This window comes from Lycium barbarum, chromosome 11, assembly GCF_019175385.1.
Source record: "Lycium barbarum isolate Lr01 chromosome 11, ASM1917538v2, whole genome shotgun sequence".
Lineage (NCBI taxonomy): Eukaryota > Viridiplantae > Streptophyta > Magnoliopsida > Solanales > Solanaceae > Lycium > Lycium barbarum.
The window spans coordinates 7,647,607-7,673,405 of NC_083347.1; the positions used below are offsets into that span (position 1 = coordinate 7,647,607).

Consider the following 25,799-nt stretch of genomic DNA (forward strand, 5'->3'; position numbering starts at 1 on the left):
ACTAAAAGTTTGTCTTACAAGGCAAAATCTGTCATCTCCAAAATGGGTTCTATGTAACTCCGCCCAAATAGGCATGGGTTCATAGAAACTTATGCCTTACGAAGTTATTATTATTTTCGATTTTGCTGGATTTCGAACTCAGAACCTCAAAATATTTTCAATCACTTTTTTATGTGAAGGACAAAAATTAAAGACCTCCTTATGGATTGGATTAATCTTTCTAGTGGGTATCCTTAATTCTCTCATCTCTTGAGGGATAAAAATTAAAGATCAGTCCATATGAACGGCAATCGTGCAAATTGCCCTATAAAGATTACTAATACCAATCCACGGTTTCTTACCGAGAGCCCCAATAGAAAATGTAAAATTTACTTGCCATAACTACCCCTAAGACTTAATTATGGATAGTAACTACCTTTTTTAATATTTAAGTTTAGTAGCTATATTATTCAAACTTTACATTTCATAGCTACCCACTTTTTTTAATTAACTGTGCTGCCCCATAATTCCTAAATACACGCCGCATTACTATCTCTCTCCCTAAATACATGGTGATTGTTCCATTTTTTCTTCCATTTTTTCAAATCATAATTAAAAATGATTTCCAACCAATATGACTTCATATACAAAGAGTTAATTAATGACATCAACTAGTAAACTTGAAAACAAAAAGATCAATGACATTGTTGTCCTTATCAAAGAGAGCTTTAGAGCTTGTTCCATCTGAAGTGGTTCAACGAAAAGTTTATGATATTCTTGGGCATAAGGTTATCCTGCAGGTTATCAGTTCTGTTAATGGAGATTCAGGTGATTACATTCATAACAATTCGTTTGCTAAATCTCCATGGATGGGCTGAAAGAAGAGGAAAATCCTTCTTATATTTGCTGATCATGTGGTGTTGTTTATCTTATAAGTGATAAAGAATAGTATTAATTATAACAATATGATATTGTAGCATCATCTAGGAGCAACAGGATAGGTTGTTGGTGTAGAAACACCATTGATGAGAGTTGTGGAGCTTTATGCCCACCAAATGTTTGATAAAATGTTTTAGTATATCTCAATATATTTCTGTGTATTTCTGTGTATTAGCAAACCATATAGGAGTATTTAATTTTCAATATATTTCAGTGTATTATTTTTGCCATTGACTATGTGTATTTCAATATATTTCAGTATATTTTTGTTTACATTTAATTTTCTTTGCCATTGATTATGTATATTTCACTGTATTTTATCTAATTTCAGTGATGTTATGGAACCTCATACACTTTGCGTGATACATGGAAGCATTAATACTAATTACCATTTAATTTGAAAGAAAGATATTTATTTCCTTAAATACAACCGTTTTTTACTCAACAATGATTTTATATTTCGTTGTATTTCGAAAACGCGAAGATATTTATTTCCTTAAATACAACTGTTTTTTACTCAACGGTGATTTTGTATTTCGTTAAAACGAAAATGATCAGAAATACAATAAAAACAGTTACGAATTGTAATTTTGCAACTTATAGCTGTAAATTGTTAGAACCGATAAAAAAAATAGCTATTTGTATAAGTTTTACCTAGAAAATTGTAGAAGAAGCCCTCGATGTCGACACATGAGGCCCAATTTGAAAACAATTTTTTATCATCAGAACCACAAGGCTTTATCGCTACCAACGTGGCATTAACAGAAAAGGGTATGCGCACTTCCTAACACGCCCTTTTTATTACTCTCTTCAAACCACAAAACAAAAAAAAAAATCAATTTCATACTTTTCATCTCTATGTATTTCAATCATATCTCTTACAAACCCTAACAACTAGAGCACTATTTAGTCTGTTTTGTGGATCCTAATAAGGTATTTTAACTTTTTCTGAGCATCACCGGGTCGATAAACGGGTCTATTTGAGGTTTTGAGCTAAGAGCTGAGTGTTCGGTTATCCTGGTAACGTTCTAGAAACTTGTATTGATTGTTTGTGTATTTGTGAAGTTGGGTTTTAGTTGGTAAAACCTGAGATCAGACTATTATTATGGAATTTAAGTTGTTATGGATCAACGGGATTGTTTAAGTTGTAATAGATGCTTTTGATAGTGTTTACTTATAGAGTGAAACTTAAGGGCTAATTTGAATATTCAAAAGAAATTGAAGGGTTATTTTGGTGAAGTTTTAGAATTGATGACTAAGCTGGGTCTAGAGAAGAACGGGATTGTTTAAGTTGTAATTGATGCTTGTTACAGTAGTACCGTTATAGACTGAAATTTAAGGGCTGTTTTGAAGATTTTAAAGAAATTTAGGGGTTGTTTTGGTGAAGGAGGTTAAGTTTTGGAAATGATGTCTATGGAAAGATCTGAGTTTTAATTGATGCTTGTGACAGTAATACAGTTTGATATTGTTTTCTTATATAGTGAAAGTTAAGGGCTATTTTTGAATATTTGAAAGAAATTGAAGGGTTGTTTTGGTGAAGTTTTGGAAACCGTGTCTGTGGAAAGATCTGAGTTGTAATCGATGCTTGTTGTAGTAATACAGTTTGATACTGTTTTGTTAGAGAGTGAATTTTAGGGCTAATTTGAATATTCAGAAGAAATTGAAGGGTTATTTTGGTGAAGGAAGTGAGGTTTAGGAAATGATGTCTGTGGAGAGATCATTTGAAGCATGGGAAGAGGTTCAAAGGCATGGGCAAGACTTAGCGGATAAGCTTGCTCAAGGAGTTACTGGTTTGATTCAGTCGCATATTACTCCTCCGTCGTTTCCATGGCCTTATTCTCAAAGTTCCAAGCTTTTTGATGTAGAGTTCCCGAGTCAAAATTTCATTCCAAGGGATTTTGGGATAGCTGTGGATAAATCTGCAATTGCTGGGGTTTCAGCAATTTTCGATATGGGGAATAGAATAGGACAAGCTTCCAAGATTTTCGATGTAGAGTTGCCAAGTCAAAATTTCATTCCGAGGGATTTTGGGATAGGTGTGGATAGCTCTGCAATTCCAGTGGTTTCATCAATTCTTGATATCGGAAACAGAATAGGGCAGGCTGGAGCAGACTTCGGGGTTTGCTTGAATGGAATGGTTCACCAGTTTCTCAGGAAGTTGCCGGTGCCTTTTCGGCAAGATGAGCATTTAGGATCCTCTTTGATGGCTGTGACAGATAGCCAAAGAGCTGATCTAAGTATTACCCTGCAGGAGGATTTGGGGTCGTTGGCCGAAAGATTCAGGGGATATGGGTATACTGAAGAGGATTCAGCCGAAGATAGACCAAGTGAAGAGGAGTTTTTTGGTGTTAATTTGAAGGCATTCAAACATTTTGGCAGATCACAGGTAAACTTTTAGTGAAACGTGAAAGTGTTATGTTCTTTTCCAGTCACATCTATAAATTTCTTTATTTTTTGGCTCATACTTGTGAAGCGAGAAAAGATAACCAAACAGTATGGAGATTGAGGAGTAACTTATATGTTTTCAATCATTGATATGATTCTTGCTTCGCATGTTATAAACGTTTTGATGCTATAACCGGAAGAAGATTTCTGCATTTATAAGACACTTAAGCTGCAGTGTTAAAAAAATGAAGATTCCCGTTAGTTTGTTATTGGATACATTGCCTAAGTAAGTATATTTTAGATTTTGCACTCGGAAGATACTTAAGCTGCAATCTGTTTCAAAAAGATACTTAAGCTGCAATGATGTGAAAAATGAATATTTGCAAAGTTTTACTTTGAATACGAGCATTAGCAAGTATAACGTATGTCTACTGTTTTGGAATGCCCCACTAATTTTTCAAGGGCTCAAGGCAGTGGTAGAGGTATAGAGTTTGCCCATAGTGATGCCGAAGGCTTGCTTTCCATGTATAGTTAGCTGGCTTTCCCATCATAGGTCGTGTTAAACCTATAATAAGTAGTGACAGGGATCCTCTTTGAACATATGGGTTAAGTTCTTATAGAGACTATGTAAGCGGGAGACCTGTAGAAGGGAAATGTTAGCCTAGAATCTCAGAGGAAAACTGAGGGAAAATCCTTTGCGGGGACCTAAGGGCAAACCCTGAAAGTTCCTTTAAGAAAATGTGAAGCCAAAGGGAAAATATAATGGAGAATAACAGGTTGAATAATTTTTTTTTTTTTGAAAATGTAACATTGAGGTTGAATAATTACAAAGTACTGCGATCATGTTCCTATTCTGTTTAAAAAAGGACTAAAGAACTCTTGTCCGAATCAAACAAGGAGTCCTTGTAAATCAAGAAACATTTAAAAGGAACAAAGATAGAAATAAATAAATGCTAATATGACTAGGAAACAAGCATGACAAAGTTATCTAAACCAGATAAAATTAATTTCAAACCCCTATGGACAGAACTGGTTTCACCAGCCCCTCTGCTCCTGCATCCGTATGTAGATTAATAATTGCCAGTAGGAGAATTACAATCGATAGTATTAACTATGGAGTAACTGTAGTAAGCACCAGCCCCTCTTAATTACGGGTTCTCAAATTCCGGAGCGCCGACTGATAGATAGTCATGAGGAGAAAGCAACAGAGATTGTTTTAGGACTTGGTGCTTCTAGATATTGTCGGCCCCTTGCTGCTACAGAACTTATTTGTGTGCTTATTGTTTATCAGCTTTTTAGTAGAGTATTATTGTTGGCAATTCAGCACAGTTGATTCAAAGCTAAACTAGCGATTACCTTCCAATTAACTTCTGATTTTGCTGAGTGATCCTTGCTTCCAGATCTTGGCTGGGATGATCAACATTTACATGTCATTTTGCTTCGGTAGGTAGAAAACTTAGCAAATACATACCAAATGGCTGCTTATTTATGTCATTTCATGTATCATGCATGTGTAAAGTAGTGATTCTCTTGATCCCCGCCAATTCCCTTTTTAATAAGATAAAATTGGGGCTATGGGGCCAGTTGTGGGAGTGTACCTGCTCTAAACTTGTGTAGGTTTGCATGAGGTGAGAAATACGTTGTGATTTATATTTCTCTGTTGTGGAGATTTGAGATCTTACTTGCTTGATCTCCAAGTGCAGGGTACAATCAACTTTTCATCAACATATGAAAGTAGGACCGGGAATGTAGAAAGTTCTGTGGCTGCTAGAGGAGATTTATGGAGAGTAGAGGCATCACAGGGCAGTTCCACATCAGGAAATGAAAATTCTTCCCTGTTCCTTGTCCAACTTGGCCCAGTACTTTTTGTCCGTGATTCAACACTACTTCTGCCAGTTCACTTGTCTAAGCAGCACCTTCTTTGGTATGGCTATGACAGGAAGGTATGCTAACTGTAACTTTAGGACATTTTTTGCTTGTGTTGAGAAATCTTCCAGTACTTTTGGCCACCTGGGGGGTTTTGGGGGCATATTGGCTGTGTTGTAGCATGTCTGTTGTACAGGCACAAGTTTAGATATTCATGATAGTTTAGCTTGTATTACATGTAATTGTGGAATCGGATTGGCAGGGAAGCAGTAGGTACCGATATGAATATAGAATCTGTAATGTTGGCATGGTTTATCTACTCTGATGGAGAGGCCATGAACTTATCTTGAATCCCAAGCCTGCGATGTCCTTGTGTACCAAATTTAGTCAAGAAATTGTTACCATATTTAATGAATGATATCAGTAACCTTGCTTGTATAGATTTATAATCTGTTAATTGTCTACCTAATATCACATGACACACATCTGAAAGCAAAGGAGAAAAAAAGGAAGTGAAAAATGACAGGCACTGGTGAGCAAACTAGCAGTATACGAAGCACCAGTTTTTTGATATTTTCTGTCACCATAAAAGCTCTATTGAGCCTTGTGTACATGAATTGATCATTCATTTGGAATTCAGATTCAATTGGACAATTCACGCGAAGTACTTTTGTATTCGGTTACTGTTTTGTTACTGGTCCTCCTTTGGCTTTGAAGAGAAATACATAACATTGAGTTAATTCTGCAGCATGAAAATGAAGACATATTCTGGAAATGGAATGGTAATGTGTTTAAAGTTTGTTCCACTCGGTAATTTTTACTGGTCATACAGATAGTCAATGTTAGGATCTTGAACTTCTTGTGAAAACAAAAAATTATTATCTTAAAACTGTCTGTCCTGCCAGCAGTGAAATTATGTACTTCATCAAAAAAAAGAACTCTGTCCTTTTAATTTGGTAATGGGTCAGTGCTCATAATGAGCTGGTCTCTGAAAAGATTGAATTATTTTGGCCTCCCCTGAATTGACACATCTTTTTTACATTTGTTGTGTGTACAATAAATTGCATTAATTTACTTGTCTCTTTTGATCAATGGACAGCGTGGGATGCATTCTCTTTGTCCAGCTGTTTGGTCAAAACATCGAAGGTGGCTGCTTATGTCGATGATTTGTCTTAATCCTTTTGCATGTGTAAGTGGAGCTTTATATTGATGTAAACTACTGGTATTTCTGCTAATTTTCTGGAGCTATGCTGTTGCTCCCTTTCTTCTATGTTTGTCTACCATGTTTTTTTAATACACTTCTCATTATTGAAGAATTACTTTTCTTTAACTGTATGCTAGCTGATGACATAGCTGGTAACATTTCCCTGGCAGCCATGATGCTCTATTAAGTCTTTAATTTTGTCTACTGAGAGGTGGTCTAAAGATGAATTGAAACCAGTACATATCAGAACCCACTAGCTCTGCTCTCTCTTATATTTTTCTTTTTCCTTCCATTAAGCAGAAAGGTTTGAAAAGATTGGGAAGTTCTTAACCTGGGTTTGAAGCTGTGGTGTAATCTTAGTCGGTGTGCTTTCAGTCCACTCTTGTATCCCTTGAAATTCTAACCTTATTTTCTAGTCCACATGTTATTGAGGGTGATGATTATGTGGTGCTCTTCTGTTATGTCTGTTGTTCAGTGTGTGTCATCCATGATTTTTTTAATACGTTTGTGTAATGAGGGCTGTACCTCATATTTGTTCTTGTTATGTTCAAGGTGAGGGTGGGAAGTCCTGATAAACACAAAGTAGAGAACCTGCACCAATATTTGGTTCTCTACCCACTAGGCTAAGACAGACACCCACTTCTCATGAGTCTTTACTGAAAGATTGCTGCTTCTCCAATATTACCAGGTCTACGCCGTAACTAACTGAGAACCTTCTTTCTGCACCTCTTGTGCCATTATAGTACAGAATGCTCATTAGAGAAGGAAAAAGATTGACGTTCATCAATTAATTCAGAAATGCAGCAGTGTAATATAGATATGTTTACTTGTTAATCCTTCAATAGATATTCTATTGGAGTAGCTTCGACTCGATTTAAAAAGTTATTATTAACTCCGTACTCTTTCAGCCACATACAATGTCTTATATATTTGAAGGCCTGAAAAAAAAATGGTTATTTGTCTCACGATACTTTCTTCACCTCGGTAATCCCTGAGCTAAATTTCCAATGCTGCTTTACATAGCACATGCTAGAATAGAGACTCGGTGATTGGAGGTGGCTTAAGAACCTGATACTTTATTCAGGATGTGGTGTTGACGTATTGATCTCTATTAACTTGTCTCTATTAAGTTTACATGCAAGCAAGAACAGTAACATAAGGGTGCATGACCTGGTAATCCTTTTATTCAACTTGGTGGGTATGGGACCATTCTCCACTTAAGTAGCAGACTTGGTGCACAAGAATTTGATCTCAGATGCTTTTCTTCACTGTTGTTTTTCTGGATTTGGAAGCTTAATTACTCATGTATTTGTTGCTTAGCAACTCACTGAACCTCTTTATTTTGCCAGTCGTTTATGGACTTGCAGTTTCCAAATGGTCAAATAACTTATGTAGCTGGGGAGGGTTTTTCCACCAGTGCCTTTTTACCTCTATGTGGAGGTTTGCTTCAAGCCCAGGGCCAATACCCCGGGGATCTCAAGTTCAGTTTCTCTTGCAAGGTGAGGTGATGTTTAACGTGAGGAATTATTGACATTCGATGATTTCTGTACTTTTTCAGCCACTTCTTCAGGTGTTTTATTTAAGATAATACTTTCATTTATTATATGCAGAATAAATGGGGAACATGCATTACGCCGATGGTGCATTGGCCCGACAAATCATGTAGCCTTGGGGTTACCCAGGCTTTAGCTTGGAAGAGATCTGGTCTCATGTATAGGCCAACTGTTCAATTAAGGTAATACTATCTGCTTCATATTTGTTAAACACTGAACTTTTCTGCTATCTGCTGTTTTATGGTGTTGGCATTAACATCCAATTGTGCAGTGCAAATAAGGAGACGTTGCTCCACAATTGAGGAGTTTCTCGATATAAGTTTTCTGTATTTTTATATAAAACTGAAATCTTCAATTGTCATGGCCTTTTCCTGGTCTTCTCTGTGATATGGTAATTGTGTTCATTGCACTTGCATTGTGCTTACATGTACAGTTACTTATAGTTATTCATATCTTTAATGTGGAAACAATTCTTGAGTTTTAATCAGTCGTCGTCTATTCATTTTCATTTTTCCACTATGGTATCAGTGTATGCCCGACATTTGGTGGGAGCAGCCCCGGTTTGCAGGCAGAAATCACACATTCTCTAAAGGAAGAACTAAATATCATCTGTGGCTGTGCACTTGCAACACACTCTTCTGCTTTTGCATCTTTAGCTGTGAGTCATTTCTGAACTCCTCCAATCTTTTTTTTGGGCGGAGGGGGCAGGGGGTTGTCACCATGCCAGGCACCGGCTCTCACTCCACCCCACGTTCCCGCTTCTTGTTTTTTTGTACTTTATTTTGACATAACCCTTTTTTCTTGTGCAAATGCAGCTTGGGCGATCAAAGTGGAATGGAAATGTTGGGAGCTCAGGGGTGGTTGTTAAGGTTGAAACCCCTCTTGGCAACATTGGCAGGCCTTCCTTCTCCGTTCAGTTGAACAGCGGCATCGAGTTTTAATACATGAAGAAATTTCTCCTGCCCAAAAGCTACATAATACAGCAATCAACTGTAAATAGCCTATGCCTTCAGTATGGCAATGAAGGACTGTCGCGTGTATAGTTCAACATCTAAACTCTGTACTGGTATTATTTTTCTTTAATTGCGAAACGGTGAAATTGGCTCTATAGTTACAAAGATAAGCATATTTACGTTTCCTCTTTTAGAAGTCTAAGCTCGTTGTACAGCTTTTTGTTCCGAATTGACTGATTTAGACTCCTTTTGATCGAAATTAACTGGTTTTCTTCCTTTCATTTTTCAGGTTTTGTTGAAGTTGTAGCTATTTTTTCTAAAAAAGAAATCTTTACCTCTTGTTTTATTGTTCTATAATCAAAAGAATTATTGTGGAGTATGTTTTGAGCGATGTTTGATTTTAAGATTTGCTTATATTAGACGTTAGAGTTCTTAAAGTAACTAAATATTTTGAACCAAATGAGTCAATTCAAATTGTGACAAAAAAGCCGGATGTTTTTATTTTATTCTAGAGAATTTAGTGCAGCTATTGGATTGTGATGGGAATATTTCTCTCATAACTTAAAAGTTACAGGAGTGGAGCAGATTAGTCGCGGTAAGATTTGCCCGGCCCATCCCGTCGGTATTAAACTTCTCGATAATTGGTGTTATAAGTTTTGTTTTCTATGAATTTCTTTAATCATGTTTTAATTTTTAAAATATTAATATATTTTTTATAATTTTTATATTACTATACTATTTTACTACATTAATTAAAAATTCATGGGACATACGTCTCCGCCCGTACTAAGTAAAACGTCCCGTCTCGCATCCCGGCCTTTTACTTTTAAAACACTGATTGACACTAAGAACTTCTGATTTTATTTTGTCAAATAATATCCAACTTTTTTTACAGGTCTTTTCTCGAATGATTTTCGGGAAGCCACGTGGTTGATAACTGCTTCTCAAATGTTTTCGTTCATGTAAAATAGGATGCCATAATATCAAACATTACCCTCATTTTATTATTGGAGTTCTGAGTCTCAGCATGGCCTTGCATGTTAAATAAAATAAAAAAAATCAAATCAATGTATATTCCCTAGCCTTTGCATGTTCAATAGAAGAATCAAATCAATGTATATTCACTCCATACTCAAGTCTGACTCCAAATAATATATCTCATCACTAGTCAAAATGTGTATATTTGCACGAATTGGTGCTGTATAAATATATACACAACTATTGCATGTATCTAATTTCTACTTCTAGCTAAGGTATAACAAGACCAGCTAAACTGGTAGTTAGTAGCCTTTTCATGAAACTAAAGGTTGTAGTTTCCATTGGCAAGACGCAATTTTGTTGCATCGTTTGATAAATAAGGAGAGCCATGAGGAGGATCAATAATTTCATCAAGCTCTTCAACTTCAATTGTCTCTTTTTGGGCAATTGGATCATCTTTTTCAGCCTTTCTTTTGATTCGGCAAAGTACGTAATTATCTTTGTTATAACTCTGCAAAAAAAGAAAAATCGACTGTTAATATAGTAGAAATCATGCAAAAAAGAAGGAAAGTAAAGACAACTGTGGTGAAATTTTAATGTACTAGAAACTTATTATCTCAAAAATGTAGAGTGATAAATTTGGGGAAAAAATAGTATTGAGGTGAAATAGGTTGTGTTGTTTGGAATTTACAAAGATTGGTTTCGCGATAGCTAGATGCATAGGTGAAGGTAGAATTTTCATCGAGGTGTTCATTATCTAGTAATATTAACATATATAAACAATAAAAAAATTGACCTTTTACATAAGGTCCGATTTTTCGGTGAAGGAGATTGAATGAAGTTTTGGAGTTTTAGACAAATTTCACAAAAGAAAAAAAAAAAAGAGTTAGCAGGGGCGTATTCAATAGTATAGTTATATGTTCATTTGAACCTATAATTTTTAGTGTAGACGTGAATTTATTTATGAAAAATCATAGAAATTGTTGAAAATATTGAATTTTGAACACTTACTCAAACAAGGTTATTGGCTTAGAGCCCGTTTGGATTGGCTTATAAGTTGCTTATAAGCTGTTTTAAGTTTTTTTGAGTGTTTGACTGGCCAGCTTAAAGTCATTTTGTGCTTAAAATAAGCTCAAAAAGATAATTGGGCCCATTTGACTTAGCTTATCTAAAACAGTTTATAAGCTGAAAACAACTTATAATCCAAAAAAATAAGTTAGACTACTCCAACTTATTTTTTTTTAGCTTATAAGCTATTTGCAGCTTATAGACATAAGCTCATCCAAACAGGCTCTTAGTAGTTGAAACTTGAGTCTTGAACCCATAGAACTAAAATTTTCTATCCGCCTATCAAACACGGGTTCATTAAAAAAAAAAAATCCAAAACTAATTGGATATGCAAAAACAGTTTGCGCGCACTCTAAAACAAACGCCACCTTAGCCTAATTTAGCTCCAAAATATTGGGTTAAGTTAAACTTAATATCAGCGGCCTCTCACCGAACCATATACAATTTTCCCCCATGCTAGCCAGCAAAATGTATACACATCCAATGTGGGACTTCTGGCATGAATTTAAATTTAATCGGTCCCAATGCAGGTGTTAGACACCGGGTGGAAAACAAAAAAGAAGATGACCATAAGCAAATCAAAACCGCTGTGGTGGTATGGATAACACTCTTCTATACTTAATCAGAGAGTTTCGAGCAGTGGCGGAGCCAGGATTTTCGCCTAGGGGTTCAAACATATAAAGAAGTAAATACACGAAGTGGTCAAGGGGGTTCAACATCTATTATATACACATAAAAAAATAATTTTAACCTTATAAATACGTGTAATTTTTCGGTCGAGCCCTGCAAACTACTTAGATCCGCCACTGGTCTCGAGTTCAAGACTAAGGAATGAAAAACAATCCTGACAGGGAGAGCTTCCCCTTATAGGCCTTACTGCCTTAAGCAATGTGAATTTGGATTAATCAATGTGGGTGTCGCACAAATATGGAAGCTAATTTTTTTATTAAGGGGATTCAAAATCTTAATATCAACGGTTTTCACGAAGAAGCCAAGGAGAATCAACATCTGCTATATAACATATCGGCGAAGGGAGTTTAGGATAAACTCCCAATGATTATACCAAAAAAACAAAATCAAAGGCTCATATCAGAAAATTATGATTATTGTGAACTTACACGAGAACGTTGACGCAAGTAGCTCTTGACAGTTTCACAAAGTGAATATTCCTTCATTAGCCACTGTCCATCTTGTGGTGAACATGAATTTTGGTACCTTAAACTTCTTTTGTATCCCAAAAGTGAACCTCTTTCACTACACACTTTTTTCCCTTTGTCTTGTGATTTCCATGAACCTTTTCCAACACTTCTAACATACCTTGTATTTTCTGACTTTTTTTTCTTCAACTCAGTGAAAAAATACAAAGTCTTCTCTTTTTTACCATTAAAAATAACCCATGGCTCTTTAGAATAAAGATCTTCGTATTTAATTGGAACAAAATTAGAATAAGGTATTCCTAACACATGGAGTAAAAGATATTTCATCAATTCTCCATCTGTTGGGTGAAATCGAAATCCATCTGCTTTTTGTGCAGAATTTTTACTGCATGAGGTTTTTTCTTCTGTGATGGTGAACATAATTACTGGGTGCGAGGTTGTCGGAAGGGATAATGCACTTTATTTTTGTTGGTACGAGGTTGTCCAATATTATGGTGTATTTATATGTGGCGTGAGCTGGATATATTTGGTAATTTGAGTTGTGGTTGGAAAAGGAAAATCCTATTAATTTAAGACTTATTTGGTTTTGGAAACTTAATTTTGTGTTGTGTTATAATTTGGAGATGAATATGAGAATCCCATAAAACGAGGTACTTGTATGAAGCCGTTCAAAGGCATTATAATAATGTATATAAATGGTAATTCTTCTTACAAATTGGAAATATTGTAACACTAATCCGGAAAACCAAATTCGTTTAGGATTTGATATTTGTTAGTTTATTTAATTCACGTCTAAATATAAAATTTGGTCAACTTCATATAGGACTAAAATTTTCAATTATAGTTAAAGTAGGTTTTTTACCCTTATAAATAGGGTGCTACTATTTATTTTTGACGAATTATAGAGATTATTTATTATGAATTAATTACTTTTCCTTCGGGAAATTATCTAGCAAATTTGCTGCCGTTTTTCTTCTTCCCTTTTAATATGACTACCAAAATTGTGGGAGATGGAGGAAGTGGGAAGACAACTTTGTAAAAAGGCATCTTACTGGTGAATTGGAGAAAAAATATGAACCCACGATTGATGTGGAGGTACATCCATTATACTTCTTCACAAATCACGGAATTTGATTGTTAGATATTAGTTATGTGAGGCTCTTTTTGTAAGACTAAAAAGTGGAGCCCCATCTTATACTTTTTGGTCCAAAAATTCTAGGTGTACTATTTTTATCTCATATCACAAAATTAATGTCATTGTGTGAGACACATTATAAAATTTTTCGTCCTTCGGTTACTGCGGTTGATGGTCAACGTGCAGTTATATGTTTGATGTTACGTCCCGGGTAACCTAGCAGAATGTTCGTACGTGGTACCGCGATCTTCGCAGAGTTTGCGAAGAAAACATCCACATTGTTCTTTGTGGAAACAAAGTTGATGTTAAAGAACAAACAGGTTAGGGCGAGGCAAGTTACATTCCACAGGAAGAAGAATTTGCAGTACTATGAGATTTCGGGTAAGAGTAACTATAATTTTGAGATGCCTTTTTTGTATCTTGCTAAAATGATTGTTGGGGACGCTAATTTGTACTTTGTGGAGGCGAGCTCTTGCTAGCTGCATCTTACCGCTTTCCAGATCAAGTGTTATATTTTTATCCCTGATGTTGCACTTTTTTGAGGCTCTGTTTGAATTTGTTACTTAAATTACTTGCCTACATGTTGGAAAATCGGAGGAGATACTCTCAACCAATCAAATTCTCTATTGAAGACAAGTGAGGCAACGACGACTCTTCATTGTTCCACTCAATTTGACTTACATAATCAATCATTCCCTTTGAATAAAAGTGAGGAATATTTTTTTCCACCAATTTAACTTACATAATTAATCATTTTCTTTGAAGAGAAGCGGGGAATGTATTCTTCCACCAACTTAACTTAATTTAAAATAGTTAAACTACATAGGTATTTATAGACTTTCTTCTAGCATGTACCTAATTTAATTCTAAATATCCTTTTATCTTCTCAAGTTCATGAACAAACTGGAATAGTACATGCATCATAATTAATTTCTTAAACATGAACTTAGACAATTCATGTATCAAAAAAAAAAAAAAACTTTTTCTTTTCTCAATAAAAGGTTCATTTTTCAACACTCCTTGAACCTTGAGGACGGAATTCACAAAATATTCTTCAACTTCTCAAATCTGGATTTCAGCTTCTTATTCCTGAAGAGTTAGTAACAAAGTTGTCTCCTCTTCCTCCTCTTCTTCGAGTTTGAGTTTGAGTTGATCACAACCTTGACTTGCAAAGCTAGCTCAAGACTATATTCGTTATGTGATCTCATCATTCTTCAAAACATCCTCATCTTCTCAGAAGATGTTTCCTTCATGAAATTGAGGTTGTCATCATCAGTTTCATCAGAACTTTCCTCTTCAGCATTGCTCTCCCCTTTTCGAGACTTCTCAGCAGCATGAGCAGTTCGTTTTCATAATTTTCTCAATATCATATTTATTGTAGAAATCTTTTTAGATTCCACAACATGATAGATAATATTTTAGAAGCGTCCATCTCTTCAGGAATCACTTCCTTAAATTTCATCAAAGCTAGTGTTGTAAGACTCGACAACATGCTTTCTCATGTTTATAATCATAAACATTTTCATCTTCATCTCTTCTCGGGTTTCATAAAAAGAAACCTTCTCCAACATCTCTTTATCAATACTTGGTAGATGAGACTGTGATTTTCTTATTCATCTTTCTCATGGAAGCACTATTATCCACTACCTCTCTACTCGAGATTCTTCGTTGTGCAGCTACTTCATACGTAACTGCTTCATCAAGGTTATACCTTTGTTGGGTTCCTTGTCCTAAAAAACATCCTTCAAAAGTTGTTCATTTTAAAAATTTTGGTAGTTCCACCTACCAAAATAATTACTTCAAGCTTATGCTTCTCTAGCACAGAATTCTCGTAGCTATTGTAGCTAATTTCATATTCATCTAAATCTGAAAATTCATTCTTTCAGATCTTTCAAAAATTCAGGTTCTCTAGGGGTCCCTTAAGACAAGTGGTTGTGATACCAAATGTTAGAAATATTACTCGGAGACGACACTCAAGTTACTCATCTCTCTTGAAGACAAGTGAGGCAACTATTCTTTTTTGTTCCACTCAACTTGACTTACATAATCAATCATTTCCTTTGAAAAAAAGTCGGAAATATTTTCTTCCACCGACTTAACCTACATAATCAATCATTCTCTTTGGAAAGAAGTGGGGAATATATTCTTCCACCATCTTAACTTAAATAAAATAGTTAAACTGCACAGGTATTTATAGGTTTTCTTCTAGCATGTACCTAATGTAATTCGAAATATCTTTTTATCTTCTCTTGAACAACTTTCATCTTCCCTTGTTCATGAACAAACTAGAATAATACATGTATCATAATTAATTTCCTATACATGAACTAAGACAATTCATGTGAAAAAAAAAAAAAAGACTTTCTTTTCTCAATACAAGTTCCATTTTTCAACACTACATACACTACTAGAAACAGAGGTTTTTCTCACCGACATTCAGTGAAAATTTTGCATTATAAAACATGATTTTTCCCACCTCATTTCCACCGAACCAATTCACTGGGAAAACACATGGTGAGAAACAAGTTCCCATTGAAACGCTGGAAAACTTTGTAATTTTTCTGTATGAAAATACAAATTTATTTAGGTTTTTCCCTCTGACATCCAGTGGGCATAGCAACTAATTATTTTTCGGTGAGAAATTCAGTGGGAAAATAATGATTTTTAGTAGTGATATTTGATTAAAGAAAATAAAAGGGGATAGTAATATCTCATTGTTTCAGTCTAATCATGCACTTGTAAATTATTTACTGTTTAACCATAACTAAAGGCGGACAAGTGTTGCTTCCTCTTCTTCTTCTTCTTCTTCTTCTTCTTCTTCTTCTTCTTCTTCTCTACTTCCTCAACATTGTTCTAAAGTTCAATTTTTCAGCTCTAATCTTTATGGGATGTTGCTATGTGTTCTAAGAACTTTTTTGAAGGTCAGGATTTTGCTTGACATATCATGAAGTTTTGAATTGAAAGATTAAACTTTATAACACAATGTTCTCAAGTTTTTTGAACGGAAAAACGTTGAATTTAAGGGTACAATATCTCCTGAAGTTTTGAATTGAAAAACTGAACTTTAAAACATGTATAAAAACAGGTTTTGACTAGTCGCTACCTAAACAATAATAATGATTGATTTGTGTAATCTGTAAATCGCATCATGAAAAAGTTTAAACTATTAAAGACGTGATAGTACTTTCATTTATTTAAGTCCGCAACAACAATATTGTCGTTCATCCTTGACAATAATACAGTAAGAAATACAAGAAGTGACAATAATAATCCTACTAAAAATTTAATTTGCTAAATGCATTCTTGAAATATTGTTCAATCTCTCACCATGAGATTTTGTTCTTTTGGGCATTCTTTTTAGTTCCAAGAACTGTCATGATCCTTTTCCCTGGTAAAAGCACAGGCCGACAAAATATCAAAGCAAAACTGATCTGACTCAAAAACACCAAAATCCCAATCCACACAAAAACAGTTCTTCTCCAAATCCAAATGATTCTTTTAATTTGAGGTAATTCAGTTTCCACATGTAATGTTGCTGCATAAATTTCTGGTATGCCAGCACCTTCTGGTTGGTATTCTGCTCTTTTTTCAAGAACAACCTTAAAGCATGCTGTTGGCTCGAAACCTTCTGTGAAATCGTTTATGACAAGTTTAAGGTTTTGTACTTCTGATTGAAAACCAGTGACAAGTGGTATGGATTTTATTGCTGTTTGGACTAATCGGATTGGTTGGCTTTTGAATAGTAGCATGGTTGGGTAGCTTGAGGTTGCCGTCACCTTGCCATTTGTTGATAAGCAGTCCACCCTTACCTTTAAAGAAAAAATTAATACAATGAGTATAGTAGTGATTTATTCATTTGTTCACTTATTCAAATGCTAACACCCGCTTACAAATCCTGCGTACGTCATTTATTGTTATATTCAAGTAATTGAATTTTAACAGCTATAATAATAGAGTCAAAAAATTTTGGCACATGAACCTTACTCATTATAATGTTAAATTCACATAAGTTTACCCACTAAATAAAGTTAATTAGAGTTCTATTACTTTAACGTGTCTAAAAATAATTTATGACTTACTGTAATTGTCGGAATATTTGGTGACTATATTGATATGGTGGTAAAAGTTCAGTTACTTTGATGCGTAAAAAAAAGATTTGTAACTTTAAGTGGATAAAGATCAGTGGCCATATACAAAAGAAACTCGAAAAATCACACATAAAAAAAATGGAACTTAAGGATACCTGGAAAATCCCAAGCTTCCTGTTGTACTCGGATTCAGGCATGGTTAATGAAACAGTAAGCTGCAACTTGTGATTATAAGGTATGGGCCTGTCTTCAATTTTGGGCTTGGAAACCAATGGAGCAGAAAGTCCAGAAGCTGCAAGAGGTACAAAAGCAACTGGGCTAGTTTTTGTGTAATCAAAATTCAAGGCCTTTGTTGTCTCAATTGGTTCTTCCAACAAACGTCTCATAGTAAGCCCACTTACCACAAAGCCCATCACCAACAAACCAACAAGCAGAAAACAAACATAGGCAGCCCAAAACAAAGCCCAACAGAACCTTACTGTCAGCTTCAACATAGATCTTTGGGCCTTAATTTGGCTGAATACAAAAGACATCAAAGTCAACCAAGATTTTGTGCCTAGATTCATTAGTTGCTTCTTTAAATTCTCTTTGGCTAAAGTTAGTGTATTAAATGGTAATGTCAATACCATTATCCAGAAATTCATCAAGGAAATGGGGAATGTAAAAAGTTTTACCATTAGACTCATTTGAAATCCGAATAGTTTGAGCATGGTTACTGCTAAAAAAGCAGTAAAATCAAACGATAGTTCAGTACTAAAATGCTCGTTACTTGACTCAATTGCAGAGTCCCTAGGGGTTCCACATGCTAATTTCTCTTCTTGAAGGACTGTTTTGCCTTTGTTTCTCCTTTTTTCGCGAGCAGTCGCTTCGTCGGTCCATGAACTTAAACTTGAGCATGAAAATGCTTCTTGAGATTTTCGACCCATTAAGGCCTTTTCAGCTCCAACAAGCAAAGAATACTTCACCAAATTTGTGACAAAATTTGGTGATTTTTTGTAATCTTTGCAATTGAATTCAAGAAAATTATCACCATCAATGCCAACAGCATTTTCACCTAATCTTGCTTGTTCATCCATGGATGTAATTGGGAAAGATTAACTCAAGAATTGGATAGTGTAAAAAGAGAGGTGACAAAGAGGGACTTCCCTGTGAAAGTTGTTAGTGAACGCAAGAGGCCTATTTTATAAGGAAGAAATAAATGTTTTTCATTTTCTTGGAATGCTAAACAAATGGAGGGCTCATATTGGTAGATTTGCTAGTTGCATTAGCCAATAGCACAATACATTATTCCTTCCGTCTCAATTGGACATGGAATTAAGAAAGAGGAAAATACTTTGAAACTTATGATTTGAAATAAGTTATAAATATTTGTGTGACTAAAATACATTTCATTAAAGATAAAATAAGAAGTTTAAAAATAAATTATTTCTAAATAAGAAAATACGATAATCTTTTTGGAACATACTATTAGAAAAAGTAGAACACATAAATTCTAACAGAGGGGGTACTAATTGGTTGCATTGTCATATGATAACTGGAATACTCAGCTCAACTTTCATTGTCATGGCTTCAGGATAACTTATGCTGCAGTGTGACACACATATCAACATCCCTGATTAATTCCCTTTAAGATCTGAAAATTAAATGGGAAAAGCAAACTAAATTAAAGAAAGAAGAATACATATAAGAGAATCATTGGAACTTCTATTTCGTTAATATTTCAAGTGCAGCCTTGGTTATTAATATTATTATCCTTTTTTTGCTGAAGTTATTATAATTATTTTTAAGTAGAATATAGTCCAAAATGTCAGACGTTTTTATGGCACTGGCACGCACACCCAGAGAAATTGTGACTCTCAGAGTCTCAAGTTTCTTTTGTATTTTTGGCTGGATGGGAACCCATTATGCTGTCACAAAAAGACCATAAAAAATAGACACAGTTACACATTTCCCTACTTGGCTAAAAATATTTATATCCGCTAGTCAATATACATAATATATGAATATGTGTATATTATAAATTGCCAGCCTTTTTTTTGGATGGACGGGCTATTTATATCAATTCTCTGTAAAAATGACCCAATCTCTATTCTTCAATTGTCTTACATAAATATCATTAAAGATTGTGTGGATGGTAAGTATCTCATTATTTCTAGTCAGAGGTCTCTGATTAGTCGAGCTCAAAAGCATATATTTAACACCCAATGGGAAACAGAAATAATATTATCTATCACAACTTTAAACAAGCTAGATTCACAGCAGTTTTTTTATTCTTTTTCAATATGTAACGCTAACAGCAATTCAATGTGATACGGAGCAGAGATATTACTTGAAATTGGAACTTTAAATTAGATTAGCTAGATTTAGGGCCCATTACAAAATAGTCCAGGGAATACTGGGCCTGCCACACAAAAGGCCCAACATCATATTCATGACAATCATCGCATATTGTTGGTTGGGATAAACCATTGGCATATTTGTAGGCTTGTAGCCAAGAATTAAGTTTAGAAAATAGAAGCCAAAAAAGATTTTGCAATATATATATATATAAAATAAAATAAAACAGATTTACCGTGTATTTGTTGGGAATGTAAAAAATTTATTCCTAATTTCATGCTTCCATTAATAACACTCCTAAAATAACTACAACACGTTTCTTGTTCCTCATAAAACTCCCAGCGGTTTGCGATAAAACTCCCAGCAATTCCCAAACGTCGAACCAAAAAATAGAAAATTAATTTATTTGCACATTTAATTAGTTGGTTATACAATGCAATAATTAAGTAGGATTTTTGTATATAGGCTATTAGATGCCAATAGTTAAAACTTGGACTGTTTTGCGCCAATATTATGCCCTATTGTATTTTCATGTCAATTTATAGCAGCGCATTACTATAATTTACAAAACTTATGCCCTAATGTATTTTCATGTCAATTTATAGCAGCGCATTACTATAGTTTACAAAACTTAGCTGTATATTAGTCAAGCCATTGGACTAAAAGGCTAAAAGCTACCTCCATCATCAGCCGAATTCCGTCTAAACGTTTGGAAATTTAACATTTTTAATCAGTCGGCAAAGAATTTTTCTTTTTTTACGGGCCTAGTGATAATAATCAAGAAAGCAAGATTTGTATAGTTAGGAACTTAGCATCAAGCCCAAGGCAGAATGTTACAAGCATCAAGCCCAAGGCAGAATGCTTCAAGTTTTAAATGATGTCGTACGTAACTGCACAACTACTCCTTTAATTTGTCACAAATTTCTAACTTAATTGATTTTCAAAAATTATTCTATTACAAGTGTATAAATTCAGCGGAAGGCACTATGTTATTGCTAGAACCTTGCATTCGGTCATGCTGTTATGTGGACCAATCCATATGCAGTAATTACTACTCCCTCAGTCTCAAAATATTTGTCGACCTAACTAAATATATTTGTCCCAAAATATTTATCGTTTTATTTAATCAAGATAATATTAAGTATTTTTTTTCTTATTTTACCCTTGTATTAATTAGCAACAGTAAGAGGGATTCAACATTGATGGAGTAGATATTTATTGAGGAGCGATTAAATGAAATATGTTAAGAGGGTAAAATAGTCAAAATACTACCCTTATAAATGCTTTCTTAAGAGGTAAAATTAACAAAATGACTACCTTTTGGTAGTTTCCTATCATTTATAGCTACCTTTTAAAAATTACCATTTGTAGCTATGTTTTCCCAAATTAAGGTATTTTTTCGGATGTATTCGATGCTTATAAATACATAGTAACACAGTAAAAAATAAAACATATCCTTTGATTTAATGCCATAACGGTGGGATCAATTAATTAGCTATTAATTGGTATTTTTTACCATACCCTTCCACAAAATCAGATTTTAGATTACCTTTCCATAACCATTTTCTATTCTTTCATCCAATCTTCAACATTCAAACATAAAATATCAAAAATTCATAATTTGAAAACATTCAACAGCCAATATATTTGAAGTTTTCATTATTGATTTCGTTCTTGATTTACCCATGTATTTGATAGCATAATCAATGTATTTGAAGTTTCCTATCAAACCCCATGTGTTTTATATTAAATCTCATGTATTTGTGTGAGTAACAATTTGCATCACCCATGTATTTTAGCGGTAATGTATTTGAAGTTTTCAATATTGATTTCGTTTTGATTTACACATGTATTTGATAGCACAACCAATGTATTTGAAGTTACCAATCAAACCCCATGTATCTTTATATTAAATCTCATGTATTTGTATGAGTAACAATTTGCATCACACATGTATTTGATGGATTAATTTGAACAAAATACACAAATATATAGAAAACTTACAATGTATTTTCGTCACTCATGTATTTGAAACTAGATGAACTGATAGAATTAATTTGAACAAAATACACAAAAATATAGAAAAACTTACATAAATACACCACCAACCACAACAATTGGTAGCTATATCATAGAACATACACAAATACATATATTTTTCATCTTTTCAAAACCCTAGACCACCAAAAAAACCCTAGCCACAGATCAAATGCAACTCAGTCCAAATTTATGGGCACTGGTCCACAACCCAAAAGTCTTGACATTTACAGCTACAACTTGCTCACAATGGGAGATAAGCCTACAGCCATAATGAATGATCATTCTAGTTGGAACATCATTCACATAAAAAAGAAAATGGAAAGGTTAATTGCCTTCTTATGTTTAATTTGTCCACAAAGCTTGAAATCATGGAAATCAAAAATTTTTTGAGAGAGGGGCGGCCGCCACCCGTGGTGGTGGTGGTTGATAGAAGAAGAGAGAGAATTTTTTTAGGAATTTGAAAAATAAAAAAATCTGAAATGGGTAGTCAGTGAGAATAGAGAAAGTAAAAAATTTATGAAAATGGAGAGAGAATGGTAATGTATATTAAGTGATTAATATTGTTACCATTAAAAGGGGGATATGGGATTGGGGGTGCTAAATTTTAGGTGTATTTGTGCACCAGCAACTGAAAGTTACTGTGTAGCTATATTAGTTAAATTCAAAAAGTATTTAGTTATTATTAGTAATTAAAACAAAATGTAGTTAATATCACTAATTATGTACTAAAAGTAGCTATAACACGTAATTTTTTCTTCTTAAGAAACGTGTAAATGAAAAATGCGATAAATTTTTTAAGACGGAGGAAGTAGTCATTTCGGATCCTAAAACTCTTCAATTACTTGTCAGTTCCTTGAATCAAATCAAGATAGTCTTTTGCTTATATCGATTCATCAAGCAAACATTACATTTGATACATTCTCACGTTCCCCCTCTCATATGTAGGCTTGTCAATTGAAGAGAAAATGGGAATTCAATGGGACTTGTAGACCTGGGACTAGGAGAAATTTGAACAAAAAAGAGGTGATAATGATAATTTGCATAACCCTTGTTTGTAGCCAATCCAGGTGTATGCTGATCCTTGGAAAAGGTAAATATTCACCTCAAATAAATGAATACAAAATATGCATTTTCATAAAACATTTATCATATAGCTATAGTTAGGTGATGTGTAATCTCACTTTATTTTTTAACTGTTGAGATATAATAGTATTAGTTAATAAACGAATATGTTATTTCTTTAATAAATTATATTTTTAAATTAGATGATCACATATCTTTAACTCTTTTGCATTTCTCTTTACTTAGGGACTCAATTGTGACGGTAAAATTCTGATTTAACTTGAGCATAAAGATGCAAACCCACCACCACTCCCCCCCCCCTAACTCCAAACCCCACCAATCGAGAGAGGGAGTGGAGAAAGCTGTTTTTTCCAGCTTAAAGAGGGTGGAGTCTGGAATCAAAATGATTCCAAAAAAGACCATTTGAACCAACATACGCCCCCCCCCCCCCCCCCCCCCAAAAAAAAAAAAAGAGGTTACCATACTACCTTTAACGCAGTAATTTACTGCTTTAAAGGACTTAACCGTAACGGCGGGGTTAAGTCCTCAACGCAGTATTTTACTGCGTTAAAGAGGGCCCCTTCCTTTTTTTTTTCTTTTGGCTAAACTCCTCTTTCTTACACCTTTTTATGCACTTTAGCCATAGATTAATCATGCTTCGGGACTCCGAAACTTCAATATTTTATATAGAACCCTACTTATTTTTATGTGATTAATAAGGTAGGCTCAATACATAAAGGATAAGCAAACCTTCGGATTGTCGTTTTAGTGGTTGAAAAGTGCTCGAATTCCATTTTTGTTTGTAGACTTGGTGTCACTAGCTTTAAGTTATAACAATATAAAAATACTTGTTCATTAATAACAAACCGAAAGTAGTAAAAATACAATCATCAAAGAAAGAAAAAACTTAAAATACATTCATCAATCATACCCTTGAGTTGATGCAAAACTAAACATACTAATCATGCCCTTGAGTTGATGCAAAACTAAACATACTAATCATGCCCTTGAGTTGATGCAAAACTAAACATACTAATATTATTCAAATTAACAACATCATCATAAATTAAACATAAAACTAAAATCACAATATTCTTAATCATCATCATAATTAAAGTCCTCAATATCGTCCTCAGAACAATATTTTGGGTTTCTTAAGACATATCTTTTTTCTGTAGATGTTAATTCTCTACTTGTTGATGATGCGTGTTCTTCGGCCAACTTTAGCATGTAAAATCTACAACGTCTTGCTAGCATTCTGTTGTTTTCTTTTCTAATCATTTGTACGGCAGCCTCGCAAGTTTCTGGACCTGCTTGATGCATGGTTATTGAGTACCTTGTTGGGATTTGAGCATTGAGATCTTCCAAGTCACGAACAAGATGTTGTAATTCAACGTACCGATATGCCCATTCACGACGTAAACCACAATAATATTCACGCGGATCTGAATATTTCAGCTCTCGAAAATCGTCATTACGCACTATTAAAAGGTGAGGCTTGAAATCGTCTAGCATGAATTTACTGTTATCGGTTGAGGAATCACCAGAATAGTTGCTTTGATTTGAGTTGTCATCACGACTGCTATTCGAATGCTGTGGAAAAAATACCGACGAATCTATATTTCTACTATTTTACATTGAATTTTATGTAGATACTAAGTAGCAAAAGGTTTTTTTTTTTATAGGTATCAGACTCAATAGGTTGTGGGATCATGACTATGACCCCACCAACTTTATTTAATACAGTACAACTATTAATAATATCGTGGGGAATCATCGTCATCGCACATCTCGCAGTCCGAATCCCACTTGGATCTGAATCTGACGTAACTATGTTGACCATATTCTACCCTGAGGCAACGTATTTTCATCCGATTGTTCTCTTCGCGAAAACGGTTAAGAGCAAAATTCAACTCTTGTGGAGTGAGGCATTGACATAGCACGTCTTTTTGGGCATTTAAGCCCTAGTGACTCAAGTTTTGTTCCAGTGCTGCAGCCTCCCTAACACGCCAATTCCACTCGTCTATCATCATATTGGTGTAACGTTGGTTGTTTCTCTCGATCGGGTTATTCGAGTGTTCAAAATCTTCACCCAATTCCCATGTCCTACCCATAGCGTCGAATATGTCTCCTGGAGAGAACGTTGTAATACGACTAATATCTCCAAATTGGTTAAAAAATGACATAGTAACTCAATTTTGTGTGGTTGGTAGTTATTCATCAATTCCGTTGTATAACACTTGCTAGCATGAAACTCAAATTTTGTATTCGAATTATATCATTTTTCTGTATGACAACTCTGGTTGACAACACAACGCACATATATAGCGCAGTAATTTACTGCGTTATGTCAGAATAACGCAGTAATTTACTGCGTTATTAATATATAACGCATTAAATTACTGCTATGTCAGAATAAACTGGCTCTATTGACATAACACAGTAAATTCATGCGTTATGCAACACTCTGTACTTATTTTGACTTGACGTAACACTGCAAGACACACTGATTGCATGCATGCGTTGATTGAATATTCAAACGCATTCAAACCTTATTAATACGGATTTTGTATGAAAGGAAGACACAGTTTCTAAGTTTCATCCAATTTCTGTATTTTACACAAATTCTAAGTTTCATCCAACTTTTACATTTTGTACTCCTAAATTAGTCAAAAAATGGAAGATGTTCTGAAAATTAGAGTTTTTTTTTATTCTGGGACGGAGAAATTATATTTGAGAAAAATAATTTGCATTATGACTCTCCCCCAAAATACCATGTTAAGTTTCCACTTAACTTAAAATTCTCAAAACTACTCCAAGCCTTGTATAATAGACTACAAGTGAGTATAGGTGATTTTGATTTAAATATAATTGGAAGATATCCAATATCATTTACGCCGCAAGGTGTAGTTAGTTATGGACAGTGGTACATTCAAGACAATAATTCCTTGACGGATTATTTGAAGGCGCCTTACGATTATAGGAAATGCATAACTTTAAACGTCCTTGAAATGTACGTACAGAAGGTCCCCATTAATCAACTTGAAGTCATGGC

General features: G+C 34.4%; 2 protein-coding genes and 1 pseudogene across 3 annotated transcripts; 2 read left to right on the forward strand and 1 right to left on the reverse strand.

Moving 5' to 3' along the window:
• Positions 1 to 1,670: 1,670 nt before the first annotated feature.
• Positions 1,671 to 9,160, forward strand: LOC132619996 (uncharacterized). Of its 2 annotated transcripts, XM_060334738.1 has the most exons (7): positions 1,672 to 3,304; positions 5,007 to 5,246; positions 6,269 to 6,358; positions 7,723 to 7,872; positions 7,984 to 8,108; positions 8,455 to 8,584; positions 8,742 to 9,160. In XM_060334738.1, exons 1-7 carry the CDS (start codon positions 2,618 to 2,620, stop codon positions 8,865 to 8,867), a joined length of 1,548 nt encoding a protein of 515 aa, XP_060190721.1. In that variant the 5' UTR covers positions 1,672 to 2,617; the 3' UTR covers positions 8,868 to 9,160. The 2 variants fall into 2 exon arrangements, with proteins under 2 accessions (XP_060190722.1, XP_060190721.1); XM_060334739.1 differs by lacking the exon at positions 6,269 to 6,358 and having other exon boundaries at positions 1,671 to 3,304.
• Positions 9,161 to 13,070: 3,910 nt separating this feature from the next.
• LOC132619388 (GTP-binding nuclear protein Ran-B1-like) lies at positions 13,071 to 13,696 on the forward strand (annotated as a pseudogene).
• A 2,691-nt stretch (positions 13,697 to 16,387) lies between these two features.
• Positions 16,388 to 18,435, reverse strand: LOC132618320 (seipin-2-like). The gene is made up of 2 exons (XM_060333386.1): positions 17,461 to 18,435; positions 16,388 to 17,026 (listed from the first exon to the last, which is right to left on the reverse strand). Exons 1-2 carry the CDS (start codon positions 18,379 to 18,381, stop codon positions 16,541 to 16,543), a joined length of 1,407 nt encoding a protein of 468 aa, XP_060189369.1. The 5' UTR covers positions 18,382 to 18,435; the 3' UTR covers positions 16,388 to 16,540.
• Between the last annotated feature and the right edge of the window lie 7,364 nt (positions 18,436 to 25,799).